This window comes from Aethalodelphis obliquidens, unplaced genomic scaffold (genome assembly GCF_003676395.1).
Source record: "Aethalodelphis obliquidens isolate GAN/ISIS:26980383/991018 unplaced genomic scaffold, ASM367639v1 scaffold16, whole genome shotgun sequence".
In the NCBI taxonomy this organism is placed as follows: domain Eukaryota; kingdom Metazoa; phylum Chordata; class Mammalia; order Artiodactyla; family Delphinidae; genus Aethalodelphis; species Aethalodelphis obliquidens.
This window is the reverse complement of record NW_020837960.1, coordinates 20,687,910-20,702,797: the sequence shown is the minus strand read 5'-3', so window position 1 is coordinate 20,702,797 and position 14,888 is coordinate 20,687,910. Positions and strand designations below refer to the sequence as shown.

The 14,888-nt window shown below is 38.1% G+C and overlaps 1 protein-coding gene across 2 annotated transcripts in view; it reads left to right on the top strand.

Moving 5' to 3' along the window:
- Positions 1-14,888, top strand: part of FREM2 (FRAS1 related extracellular matrix 2) — a 158,967-nt gene that overhangs the window by 14,904 nt on the left and 129,175 nt on the right. For both annotated transcript variants that reach the window (XR_003434791.1, XM_027116453.1), the window contains exon 2: positions 2,655-2,744. Coding sequence is in view for 1 of the 2 variants with exons in the window: in XM_027116453.1 (XP_026972254.1) it covers positions 2,655-2,744 (90 nt within the window). In the remaining variant the exon portion in view is untranslated. The remainder of the gene's footprint in view (positions 1-2,654; positions 2,745-14,888) is intronic.

The following is a 14,888-nucleotide window of genomic DNA, read 5'->3' as shown; positions in this document are numbered from 1 at the left end:
CGTGGAGCTGGGAGGTCTCTTGTGGACCAGTGTCCTGAAGTTGGCTCTCCCACCTCAGAGGCACAGCACTGACTCCTGGCTGCAGCACCAAGAGCCTTTCATCCACACAGCTCAGAATAAAAGGGAGAAAAAGTAGAAAGAAAGAATTAGTAGAAGTAGAAAGAAAGAAAGAAAGAAGGGAGGGAGGAAGGAAGGAAGGGAAGGAAGGAAAAAAAGAAAGGAGATAAAGTAAAATAAAATAAAGATAAAATATAATAAAGTTATTAAAATAAAAAAATTATTAAGAGGAAAAGAATTAAAAAAACAAAAAACGGATGGATAGACCCCTAGGACAAATGGTGGAAGCAAAGCTATACAGACAAAAATCTCACACAGAAGCATACACATACACACTCACAAAAAGAGGAAAAGGGGAAAAATCATAAATCTTGCTCTCAAAGTCCACCTCCTCAATTTGGGATGATTCGTTGGCTATTCATGTATTCCACAGATGCAGGTACATCAAGTTGATTGTGGAGCTTTAATCAGCTGCTTCTGAAGCTGCTGGGAGGGATTTCCCTTTCTCTTCTTTGTTCTCACAGCTCCCAGGGGCTCAGCTTTGGATTTGGCCCTGCCTCTGTGTGTAGGTTGCCAGAGGGCGTCTGTTCTTCGCTCAGACAGGACGGGGTTAAAGGAGCCGCTGATTCGGGTCTCTGGCTCACTCAGGCCGGAGGGGAGGGAGGGGCACGTAGTGCGGGGCGGGCCTGCGGCGGCAGAGGCCGGCGTGACGTTGCACCAGCCTGAGGCGCGCCGTGCGTTTTACCGGAGGAGTTGACCCTGGATCCCGGGACCCTGGCAGTAGCGGGCTGCACAGGCTCCCCGGCAGGGGGGTGTGGACAGTGACCTGTGCTCGCACACAGGCTTCTTGGTGGCGGCAGCAGCAGCCTTAGCGTCTCATGCCTGTCTCTGGGGTCCGCGCTTTCAGCCGCGGCTCGCGCCCGTCTCTGGAGCTCCTTTAAGCAGCGTTCTTAATCCCCTCTGCTCGCGCACCAGGAAACAAAGAGGAAAGAAAAAGTCTCTTGCCTCTTCGGCAGCTCCAGACCTTTTCCCGGACTCCCTCCCGGCTAGCCGTGGTGCACTAACCCCCTTCAGGCTGTGTTCACGCCGCCAACCCCAGTCCTCTCCCTGCGCTCCGACCGAAGCCGTGCCTAAGCTCCCAGGCCCGCCCGCCCCGGCGGGGGAGCAGACAAGCCTCTCGGGCTGGTGAGTGCCGGTCGGCCCTGATCCTCTGTGCGGGAATCTCTCCGCTTTGCCCTCCGCACCCCTGTGGCTGCGCTCTCCTCCGCGGCTCCGAAGCTTCCCCCTTCCGCCACCCGCAGTCTCCGCCCGCGAAGGGGCTTCCTAGTGTGTGGACACTTTTCCTCCTTCACGGCTCCCTTCCACTGGTGCAGGTCCCATCCCTATTCTTTTGTCTCTGTTTTTTCTTTTGCCCTACCCAGGTACATGGGGAGTTTCTTGCCTTTTGGGAGGCCTGAGGTCTTCTGCCAGCGTTCAGTAGGTGTTCTGTAGGAGTTGTTCCACGTGTAGATGTATTTCTGGTGTATCTGTGGGTAGGAAGGTGATCTCCGCGTCTTACTCTAACGCCATCTTCCCGGAAGTCCTCCATAAAATCATTTTCTTATATGTAATGCCTTTAAACTCCATAGCATGAACTTATGAGAGATCTTAGGAGATGAATAAACCATAGAACACACACGAGACAAATAAATATCACATACTATTGCTGAAGCAATTTTTAGCTATGATCTTGGTTTTATGTAACCTTCGAAATAACTACTTGCTGATTGGCCCAGATCCAATAGAGGTCTACTGTGAGTATCACTGAACAAAATGATGTTTGTTTTATTATGTTGTCTGTGTGGCATCATTAAGGAGAAAAACTGATAAAATGGATGAATACATTTTTAAATTGTATTTCAGTCAACACTGAAAACAAACTGAATTTGATAGCTAGAATAGAAAACATTAGAAAAAGCGTTTCCGAGGCAGAATAACTTTTCACTCTGAGTAAAGGTTTCAGCTTTCACTTGATGTTTTCTAAGTTCTCTTTGGCATTGGGTCATGATAGTAATTTCAATCCGTGGGATTTTTTAAAAAAATATTTTCTTCATTTTTCCTTTTAAAAATTTGGAGAGCTTAAAAGCAGCCTGCTATACCATGAGAGGTAAGAAAAGTTAGCCTGAGGTAGAGCCGAGGAACCTCTTTCCTCTTAGGGCCAGTCCTACAGGGAGGCAAAGGGTGTGATTTCAGTAGTGCCAGGAAATCTGCCATGCCTCAAAATATCTCCCTTTCCACCTGTCATGGAGTCTGACATTCCGTATTTAGATAGTCACTCCTTTGGTGCATGAACATGCGAATACTATTGGGAAGGGCAACACCTTGCTATTATTATAACCTAGCTCTTGCATTCTATCTGTAAGGGATCAGATTTCCAAGGGACAGCTGAAATCAAGGGGCTTAGAGATATGAGAAATAGGATAGCAGTCTTTCCCTTAGGAGAAGAAGGAGATCTAAACATGGTTCAGAAAAGTAATAGCCAATAGGATTTACCATAAATGATGAGTCACCAGTTTTGCCCTAGTAATTAATCATCTTCTTATTTGGTTCTTTTCTAGCTGACATTGATGATATGAAAATATGCTACGTCTTGAGAGAAGGGGCTAATGCCACAAGTGACATATTCCATTTTACAGTTGAAGATGGTGGTAAGTATTCACTCTCCTGTTATTATGAACAAGGAGAGTGACTTTTATTCGTTGCTCTTTGACTACTTTATTACAGGGAATCGGTATCAAGTATCAGTTTATGCTCACCTGAGTTTGTACTGAGTGAAGTTGGTATTTGCTCATGAAAATCTTACATTCTCAGTCTGACACAATACTACTCTGCAATGATTGTAAATACATGTTCTAGTTATATTATTCTTGTCTTATGATTTGTAAAGCACTAAAGAGAAAGATCTATGTAAATAGGATCCCCATGTCCAGTTGTTCAGATTATACTCTGCTTGAGGCCACCAGAGGATGTTGGGACCAGCCCAGCCCCACTTGCAAACCATGTGTTCTACCTAGGTGTGTCTGCCCAAAGGGGGTGCCTTTTTCTAATTTTCTTGGGTGCTGTGTGGACTAATGCTGGTGGATCATACCTCGCCTTCACCAAGAAATCAGTGCTAAATAAATGTGTATCAAGCTCAGTATGTCTAATGATTTTCTTAGTTTTCTTAGTTTGGGGCATTTTGTGACTTGGTCTAGCTCAGCTTTTCCTTGATGAAGTCTGAATACTGCAGAGAATAGACTATGACCTGGGATCTAAGTCACCTCAGTAATTTATTGTCATCGCTCCCCCACAGCCCTGACTGCCTCTCACACTCTTCAGCTCCCTTCCCCCACCTGCAGCCTAGGAGGAGAGCTGGCCACTTCTAGACTGATCATAAGAATGTTTGTGTTCTCACTTGCTGTCAGGAGAAGGAAAAGAACCTCAGGAAGAATGTGTGAACAGGACACAGGAAATGAGGGGTCCTGTGTGCGAGAGAAGAGAGAGGGAGAAATGATTCAGTCACCTGTTTCCTTACGATGCTTTGCAAAAACGCACACTCTTCTGTCCTCTATATCAAAAAGATTCCATGCTTACCCTTCCTATTTTTTTGAAGCATTAAATAGCACTTATTTAAAATGTCTTTGGATGTAACAGGATCACAGCTCTGAAAAATGACATCTGCTGGGTGTGTGACAGAGAGGAAAAAGAAAAAAGTGTGTTAACTTGGGTTCAACTAAATTTAATAAGTTTAATGCCTTTACTTTTTTAGCAACCGAATCATACTTTAGTATTCTACATATTGATAAATGAATCTTAGTATGAGACCAAGTTCTGAGAAGGAAATCAACTTTTCAGAAAATAATCTGCTTGTTGAATCTTGTTGCCCAAATGGGAAATACTACTGCGAGTAAACTTTAGAGTGAGACTCTGAAATAATTCAAATTTGTCTTATATATATACATATATATTTTATATATATGTATATATATATATATATGAGGACTAAATCTTTGTTTCCAAACACCATGTGTATCTTTCCGAGTGACTGAATAAACCTCAATAGCAAAAGTATGATTTTCTTTAAAATTCCCCAAAAATTGTTTGAAATCCAATGACTACAATTCCAAGACATTACAGCCTATACTTTTTTATACATTTTGCTTTTTCTTTTTATAGATATATATGCTCTATTATTATGCACTTTTCTTTCCTTAGCTGAATGGAATGGTAGCAATTACTTTAAAATTTTGGTCTGTATTCAAACTTTGGAAAACATTATACTGTATCATATTTCAAAATATTAAGTGAGGAGTGACTAGTTGAAGAGACTGGGTTTATTTTTGGATTTGCTGAAAAAGTGGCTGAGCCTCTAAAGATTGTGTTTATGGAAATAGGAACTAAATCATTTTGGGAGCTTTTTCAGAGCTAGAGTTTCATGTGAGAGAGAAAAATTCCGGAGATATTGTCCTTTACTCTTCTCCTCCCACTGACTTAGCATTACTTACGGAGCTCAGGCACATTCTGGCAACTATCTGTGGAACAGAATTTATCTTAATTTCCCTGATGCAAGAAAACTTCCCTTTGACAGAATAAATACAGAGACCTGCAAGATTAAAATATAAAAAGTCATATATGTATTTCAAAATAGTTTCAATCTGATACTTATTTTTTTAGGATTTTTGCACTGTCTCTCGTAACATATTCTAATACATCAATGAGAAGTGCAATACTATTTAAACTTACAGAGTATCTTGAATGAAATTCTCCTCTCTGGGAAGTGTGAGGTATTTCGCTAAACAGAAGTAAAAAAAATGTTTGCAATATTTGTGATAAAAGAAGAAATAAAGATATTCTTCCTCTCTACAGAAATATTATACTAAGAATTATGAATTTTTTCTGGCCTAGCTATTATATCTTCTAGTAGTACAGTCAGTAATTTCATCAAAATATACTCTAGAAAAGACCTATTTTATAGACTGTAATATTAACATTTATTTTCAAAATCTTCAAATGTAGCAATGTAAATTTCATGAACTAGATGACATGTTTATGAAGACACATTTGTGATGTCGTTTGACACTTCTCCAAGATATGTATGCCTCAGGAATTATGTCAGGTAATACAGGGATTGAATCTTATGAACAAGGATTCTCCTTGTTTCTCAGTTGGAAGGATCTAGGTCTCAGAGTAGCCAGGTAACTTCCCCAAACACATCCATCCATCTATCCAGGAAGTAACAGAGCTCCCTTAAGGGTACTTACTCTTCCCATCCATTTGATGACAGACTTTTTGGACCAGAGGGTTTAGTGACTGAATTCAGCTGTAGTCATTTATTATCATTTACTTTATACAATTATAGTAAGCATATCCGTACACCATTCCCATGAAATGCTTCAGTATTTCACTGAGAAGTCAAGGCGCCATGGCATAAAGTCAGTCAACTCTCTACTGCCAATTCTCTCTCCAGCTCACTAAAAATCACTTTCTTCAAGTCAGCCAGATTGATTTTAGGACAGTGACTATCTAAGGAAATTACTGGAGCAAATATAATCCTCAAATAACATTAAAAATAAAACATAGGGCTTCCCTGGTGGCGCAGTGGTTGAGAGTCCGCCTGCCAATGCAGGGGACACAGGTTCGTGCCCCGGTCCGGGAAGATCCCACATGCCGCGGAGTGGCTGGGCCCATGAGCCATGGCCGCTGAGCCTGCGCGTCCAGAGCCTGTGTTCCACAACAGGAGAGGCCACAGCAGTGAGAGGCCCGCGTACAGCAAAAAAAAAAAAACAGAAGGCTATAATCTTCCACTTGAGACATGGCTCAACAGAAGCAAACATTTGTAGGCACATGTATGTCACCATGAGAAAAGTAGCAATCTGGAAATTACTAATGCCAATAAAAATAGAGCTTTTTAGTAATGGTATCTGCATCAGGAAGTGTTATGCAGCCCTTAAAATTCATAATTATAAATTGTCATATTATAATTCTTCAAATGATCATTTAGTAATGAAATACATTTATTGGAATATTAGTGAAGAACCTGAGGAAATTCCCCGGTAGTCCATTGGTTAGGCCTCTGCTCTCTCACTGCTGAGGGCCCAGGTTCAGTCCCTGGTCAGGAAACTAAAATCCCACAAGCCGTACGGCGCAGCCCAAAAAAAAACCCCATGAAAATGTTACCTCAAAATAGGTCATCCATCCAGTTTTCTGGGGCCAATCAACACGTGCATCTTCATAGTTACAATCTAAAAGGTCAAACTCTGAAATTAGGAAGTGTATTCCTGTTATCTGTGGCTTCATCCAAAGAGCTTTTGGATATAAGTGTGGGTAGCAATCACCTATGGATTTAGCTAAACCGTCTTCCATCTCTTTTGCTTTTACCCTTTATGTCTTCTCAAGGGTAATTCAATGTAATAATAATAATACAGACTTGGGAAACACATCCTCCTTTGATAATTGCCTCTGTGAATTAAAATTCCAGATCTAGTACTTGGAATTTTGTGGGAAGAAAAACAGCATGTATTCTTGTTTTGTTTTGTTTTGTTTTCCTAAGCTAATAGAGGGAAGAAATTAGAAAACTAATAATAATAAAATAAATCCAAAAGATAACAAGAAATGAGAGAACACAGAACATAGAACAGAAGAAACAAAAAGAAAGCAAATATTATGATGATAGATATAAAGCAAAATGTATCAATAATTATATTAAATGTAAGTGAACTAAATATTCTAATTAGAATATAAAAGTTGTCAAACTGGATAAGAAAACAAAACCCAATTACATGTTGCTTACAAGAAGCACATCCTTGAAAACACATGTATTCTTTTATCCCCTTCATAATAGAGCATTTTACCTGATTTCTTCTCAGCGTTTAACTCTGTAATTTTCCTCTTCTAACATTATAAGTATTCTAACATGAAAGAGCTCCTGTCCCTTTTTAGTTTTGTCTCCAAGGAAATCGTCTAGCTCTTTATTATGATGTGAAATCCAGTCTCATGTAACTATTCCAGTTATGTCCCACCCTCAGCCCTGATGACCGCTAATCACTCCTCAACTTTCAACTCAGATGTCATTCCCTCCCCAAAGTTGCTCCCAATATCTTGATAACAAAATTAGGCATGCCCTTTTTTTGTGCTTCTATCCCTACCTTTCTTTAGAACAAGAATGTTGTATTCTGATTATTTGCTAATGTGAAGACCTCCGTTAGTAGAGAAGAAACTTTTTCAAGTCAAAAAAAGGTGTCATTAATCTTTATACCACAAGGCCTATCCAGGGGTGAACACACAGTAAATATTAAACAAATATTAAAATAAATGAATAGACAAATGGCCAAAAGAAGCTCTGTTTTATATAAGGATCAATTAAATAGTATTCTACAAAAAGCTCCTATAAACAGTTCCCAGGGGACCCTTTGCATTCCTTTAGAACATTCTCTTATCCTAGCATTGATTTAAATCCTTGTGGCAGCAAAAAAGATTTTTAGTAAAGCTTTCACATTTTTAAATAGATGAAACTAACTGCTGTAAAAATGGCTTTCAAACCTTCAGTGAAATGTACTTAAGATTGAAGAGATTCACAGTAACCACCAGTTTAGAGCTCATGTTATTCTTAAAGGATTCTTTTAAGAAAAAAAAAGTTGTCAGTATGTTATATAAACAATTATACAATTTTAAAATTTAAAAAGAAATCAACATTTTCTATAAATCACTGAAATTTTTAAGTCAGCACCACTGTCTTAAGTATTTTTAGTCACCCCAATTTTTTTGCCTCATGTGAGACAACTTTATGACAGGGAGAGAAGTAGAAAGCTATATTAGCATAAAGTATCCTCAGTTCTTATTAAAAAGCCATTATGTATATTTTTATGTTTCTTGTTTGTTTGCTTGTTTCAAGTCTCAAAGCCTGATCATCAGATTCAAGATACTTCTATTTTTTCTGCAATATTTCTCTCTTTTTAAAATTTTTATTTTATGTTGGAGTATAGTTGATTAACAATGTTGTATTAGTTTCAGGTGCACAGCAAAATGATTCAGTTATACATGTACATGTATCTATTCTCATCTATACATGTACATGTATCTATTCTCATCTATACATGTACATGTATCTATTCTCATCTATACATGCACATGTATCTATTCTTTGTCAGATTCTTTCCCCATTGAGGTTATTACAGAATATTGAGCAGAGTTCCCTGTGCTATACAGTAGGTCCTTGTTGGTTATCTATTTTACATATAGCAGTGTGTACATGTCAATCCCAAACTCTGACATAAATCAAGGTACTTCTTGATGGGCAGAAGAAAGAATTAGGATACGTGATCATCTGGCCCGGTATACTTAGTAGGAGGAGCCCTACGTTTTTCTCCATTATGAAAACTGGTTTGCCGCTTCCTCATTTGAGCTCTCATATGACATGGGCACACTGTCTATGAGAGCCTCTCTCTGGTTTTGGCACTGAAACTGGGCGTCAGACATGATGTGCGTGTTGGCCATTATAATGTATCTGGTCCATAGCCAGACATGTGTTGCCACTGTCTTTGATTGTGCCTTGCGGTGCCCAGTTTTTCATCTGCCGAGATCCCTAATTCATATGCTATTGAAAGATATAAATAGCTTCTTGACATAGTAGAAAAAGCTGCAAAGTCATTTCTGTATATGAAATGTCAGTTAAGGACGAGGCTTTCAGAATTTTATTCCGTACCTTATGGTTGAATACTCAAGACACCAGGAGACTGGAAGCTCTTCATGCTGGTTTAGAAGAAGCACAAGTTTTTGCTGGAAGGTGACCAGTAACTTCAGGGTTTAGAGCAAAGTCATTATTGATAATTAGCTTGAATTTAAAGCAAGGGCTGGAAAAATATAAATAAGTGCAGTAAGTCGGAAAATGAGGTCTGAGTACAAGCATTAAAAGATTTTACAGACATTCAGCTGAGAGGAAAAAAAGCAAGCATTCTTGGCAATAAAGTTAATTACTAGTGACATGAGAACCGGAGGAAAGACACTAGTGCCTCAGGGGCTTATAATAAGACGGTGAAGTAATGTCAGGCACTGATACAAGTATTTTTAATCTGTAAGAGAGCACAGATCCACTAGAATACAGATCCTGGGAGGAGGTGTTGGCGACTGTGGCATAATGTTTGTAAGCCTCTCCTTTTTTATTGAACAGTTCAGAACAGTTCAAGTCGTCAGGATCTTTCTATGCTAGATCCCTGCCTTTAAAAGCATGAATCTATAAAACACCTGTACTGTACTGTCCATGAAAGAATGTGTACCTTTTAAATAGAAAAATATAAACTAAATTTTATTACTTATTATTCTTCAGGTTCATTCCAAAATTATATGTCATATGGCTGTACTGTTTTCATTAGCTTTTGTTCAGAGGAAACATTTCTTAAATCATTAAATCTTCCCGTGAATATGAATCCTTATTAGACACATTTTTAGAGGTTTACCATGGTTCTATATTTACTCTCAAAACAAATGATAATCACCTTTTAAAAACTAAGCAAATCTTTCATAAGTGACTAAAATACTATAATCTCAAATCAAATATTTATTTGTGGTATATATTACATTACTCAGTAATATCCCAGTCTGTCTTTTTAAATTTGCTCTGCGTGGCCAGGAGAAATAGACCGTGGTGTTCAATGACAGTTGTCATTAGTATGATTCTATATTTGCTGGAACCTATAAGAATACAACAGAGAACCAGAATGCAATGGAAGAGAAGGTTCAGAGTTTCTATGGTGAAACTTAAAGAGTTTCCCTATTCACTTATTTATTGAATTATTCAACAAGTATTTTTGGTGCCCCAACTATGTTTCAGGTGTCTATTGGGATCTTGGAAAATAACGACGATCATGGCAGTTTTGACCTCTGACCTGAGGTTCTGATAGCTATGGATGGTAAAACAGTAGACAAATACAACACGTATACATTGTTTAAAGTACTATGGGGGTTATAATTAAATCCAAGATAGAGATGCAGATGTCAGGAAAGGCCTCTGAAAGGTGTACTATTTAAGCTTAGACCTAGAATGAGATGAAGCTACGTCAGGAAGAAGGGAGGAAGAAATGTTCCAGGTGGAGGGAAAAGCACGTGCCATGGCACTGAGCTTGGTGTGTTCAAGTGACCGGAAGAACATCAACACACCTGGAGCTCAACTAACGAACCAGAGAGTGGGACAAAGATAATGCTCGAGAGACAGACTGGGGCGAGAGCCTTATAGACCCAGGGCAGCAATTTAGACTTTGTTCTGAGGGAAAGAGGATCCCCCAAATCATTTTTTTAACTTTTTATTTTATTTTGGAGTACAGTTGATTAACAATGTTGTGTTAGTTTCAGGTGCCCAGCAAAATGATTCAGTTATACATATACATGTATCTATTCTTTTTCAAATTCTTTTCCCATTTAGGTTGTTACAGAATATTGAACAGAGTTTGGGATTGACGTATACACACTGCTATATTTTAAATGGATAACCGACAAGGACCTACTGTATAGCACAGGGAACCCAAATCATTTTAAAACAAGGGAGTAACACATTCCAGTTTATGTTTTCAGATGATGACTCTTGTAGCTGTGGAGAGTCAAGGGGACGTATCAAGGAGAAAGCAGGGGCTGTTGCAGGAAGACATCTGATACAGAGAGAAGAAGACAGGCTTGCGTAATTTCAGATCTCAATCTATAGTACTTACTGATGGATTGGATTATGGGGTAAGGAAAAAAGAGAATTAAGCATGATTCTGGGTTTCTTGGCCAGCGGAATATGGTGCTGCCATTTGTTGAGATGGAAAAGACTAGCGGGGCATGGAAAAGGTTGAAGGGAAATTAAGAGGTCCTTTCCAACATATTAATTATGAAATGTCTTACTTCTTTGAAATGTGTACACAGGAAGGTCAGCCTCTTGACCCTGCTTGTCTTCCTTTCCATCCAAGTGAGGGGCGCAGCCTCTGGAGTTAGAACTGGGACAAATACCAGTTGGTGATGTGACCCTGAGCCAAGAGACTGAACCTTTCCAAGCCTCAGTTTCACTTGTAAAGTGGGACAGTAATAGTACCTAGCTAATAGGGTTCTTTTGAAGATTTAAGTAAGATTATTCGTGGAAATAGGATCATTCATGCAGCACAGTTCCTGCAGCATAGTAAGAACTGTGCAGGTAGCTACTACTATGAGGGTTTCCAGAGCTTCTCTTTCTGTTTGTCTCCCTTTTTTTTTTTTTTCCTTGCTTATTTTCCCTCTCTCACTCCTCCTTCTGTTGTTTTCTTTCTTCCTTTCTTCCTTGTGCTTGCTTTTCTCAACTGTGTATAAAGTTTGACTGTCTCTTTGTTTTTGGTGGAAAGATGGGATATACAGGGACAAAAGTGGAAGAATAATGAACACTTCTTCAATGCTGAATCTAAAGGCTAAGAATGCTTCCAAAGTTATTGGACCACTAGTAAGTAGCTAAACTAAGATTTCCGTTAATCTAATAATAATGAGTTTTCACTTTGGCCAAATCATAGAAATACAAAACACTGTACTTCTTTTCACTGTACATGTTTTATTTCTCTTTTTTACTGACTGGAAATATAAATTTTGTAGACTTGAAGGTTAAATACAGTAACATGCTTTTACCAAAATGTAGTACTCTAAAACATCTTGATTTAGTAATTGTGAGGTTTGAGGGACAGTTTTTTTTTTTTTTTTTTTTTTTTGAGGGACAGTTTTGATCGCAAGTCTAACACGCTGGGACACAACCAGCCGGAGACAGTGATAAAATACCATGTTTGTTCAGGTCTTAGAATCTCCTAAATATATTTAGTATAGAATGCTGTACTGAACTATACTGTAGTATAGTTATGCAGCTGACAGATGTTCCATTTAATCATTATCATAAAGAAAAAAACAAATAAAAGCATCTTTGAGAAAATTAGTAAATTTAAGTAATAAGAAGAGCATATATTTTGAAATTCTCCATTTATGTCATTGGAAAATAAGTGCCGTGGATTTGTATATTAGTCTTAACATGTTCCTTAAAAGCTGAATATTGCTTATGTGAATTATTTGCAGTAGATGGATACTTCTCTTTTTTTAATTAATTAATTTATTTGGTTGCTCCGGGTCTTAGTTGCGGCATGCATGTGGGATCTAGTTCCCTGACTGGAGATCGAACCCGGGCCCCCTGCATTGGGAGCGCAGTGTTAACCACTGTGCCACCAGGCAAGTCCCCAGTAAACAGATACTTCTTGATTCCGTGTAATAAAAATGTAAAATCTTATTTTCCTGTGATTTTACAGGAAAACTGTCTGCTTTTTTAAAATCTCATCCTTCTAATGTTCTTAAAAATAATGATTGGATAATATGTAGATTTTATTTAACACCTTCATTTATCTGTTTCTACCTGATAAGTTTTGCAGCCATGGGTCTTTCTGCAATATTCCAGTGAAGTCAAAGGGAAAAATGTCATACCTAATCCCAATTGCAAATAAGGAGAAATATGGTTTTTTCACATTGTGATGAAGTGAGGAATGTGTGAACCACACACACACACAAAATATAGATGTTTTGGTTCTTGCTTCACAAATGTAGATTGACTTCATAATGTACATTTCCTAGGAGCAATACTGTTTGTGTAAATGAGGGGGGAAAAGTTTTCCTGAACCTTTTCTTTTAGAACAGTTAGTGTAAATTTACTAAAATCATTAATTTATTGATCTGTTTCTGCCCCTAAGGATAAAAAATCAATTGCCAAGTAGTGGTATCATTAGCGATTTTTCATTAGGGAATAAATATAAGGTTAAGAAAACAGTGTATCTTTAGGTGGTTCACATTTAGAATTCTTGTATTGTTGTTATGGTAGAAGATTCCAGAATAAATTATTCAGTTATGGCTAAGTACCATTTCACATAAGACTCACTTTTTGCAGAGGCTATTAGTATTCTTGGTGCTAAGAAATTAAAAGAAAAGATTAAGGGAACAAAATTATCTTGCTATGTTTGGTTTTCAATTTAGAACTACGTTTTATTCTTCTTGTTGATTGTGATTTAAGCTTGGAAAATAGCACCTTCATCGTATTTTGGTGAAGGAAGCCAGGACACAATTCTCCTCTTTTTGTTTCAAGAGAGCTCTGACTACTTTCCTCCAAACTGAGAGAGCGGAAGTGCCTGCTCTCTATTTCTTTGCTGGTTTCCTCTGTGCAGAAAGAGCTAATCATTTCATCTTGGTAATGCCCCACCTGTTACCTTTAACTCCACTTACATAGTTATTAGAGGCATGAGTTGAGAACACTGAAAACAGTGTTTTTAAGCATAGCTCAAGAGAGCCACTTCAGAAATTGAAAATAAAGTGGTAAAACTGGTTAGTAGACTTCAGAAATCCAAGAGACAGAGAAGAACCATTTTGTGTTCCCATAATCCTTCTCTTGCTTTGCTTTATTTTTATGCAGAAATAGCCCCAAATTAAATGCACGGCATCATTGCTATAGAATTAAGAAAAGTAGGCTACACTTAACCATTTAAGAAATTGTTATTAACCACTTAAGAAAAAGTTATTCTTACTACTTAAACCTGAAGAACCATTTTGTTTCACCATGCATAGCCATCCAGTTACTAAACCAGTCAGTTTTACCTGCTTCCTGAATTTCTTTTGAATCAGATTCCTTCACTAACTCTATGGCTATTGATCCCGTTAGAACCACATCAGTGTGGTTTATCTTAAATGATTTATTAAAAGTAAACTGCTTAAAATAATGATTGGCACAGAATAAGTGCTATATAAATGTTAGCCATTTTCCCCAGCTGTAATATAGTAAGCTATCCACGAGAACTATCTCTGTTTTTTACCCTTGTTTTTCATTGATGTATCCTCAGTGCCTGGAGCATATAGCTGCTCAATAAATGTTTATTGAGTGAATGAAGGACTTTTTTCTAATGTAATTCTCCTAATGGATCTCTTCATCTCTTGTAACTTTCCCCTCTGACCCAGATACACACTGTTTCTAGTTACCTAAAAAAACAGTTGTGATTTTTAAAATTATCTTAAAAAAAAAAACCTTCTGTCCTTCCCTCTGCTGCCACAGTTCATTTTCTACAGTGCAAATCTGATACCATTATTACTTTCCAACTCACAATGGTCTTTTGTTATGCACAGGATAAAATTCAGACTCTTCTTGGGAATTCCCTGGTGGTCCAGTGGTTAGGACTCCACACTTTCACTGCTGAGGGCCCAGGTTTTTTTTGTTTTTTTGTTTTTTTAATATCTTTATTGCAGTATAATTGCTTTACAAAATTGCTTCACAAAATAAATGGTGTGTTAATTTCTGCTTTATAACAAAGTGAATCAGTTATACATATACATATGTTCCCGTATCTCTTCCCTCTTGCGTCTCCCTCCCTCCCACCCAGGTTTGATCCCTGGTTGGGGAACTAAAATCCCACAAGGTGCACAGTGCAGCCAAAAAAAAAAAATTCAGACTCTTCTTGATGTACAAACTAGCCAAGTCGAATCTATCCAGCCACACAGCCTTTTCAGGATTCCTGCACATGCCACATGCCTTTCCTTTCTTCTTTGGTATCCTTCCATTGTCTCTGCATGAGATTCACTCCAACAGTGTATTTTCTCCCTGATTTCTTCTACCCCTGTTATTAAGGTCAGACACCACTTCCTCTGTGTCCCCATAACTACTAATATTTGTATCCAGGGACAATATTCAAAGTATTGATTTGTATATCCATATATTGATGTAAATAATAATTTAAACCATTGTCAATTATAAAATTATATCTATACATACATATGAATGTGTATATATACACATTCATATATCTATAATT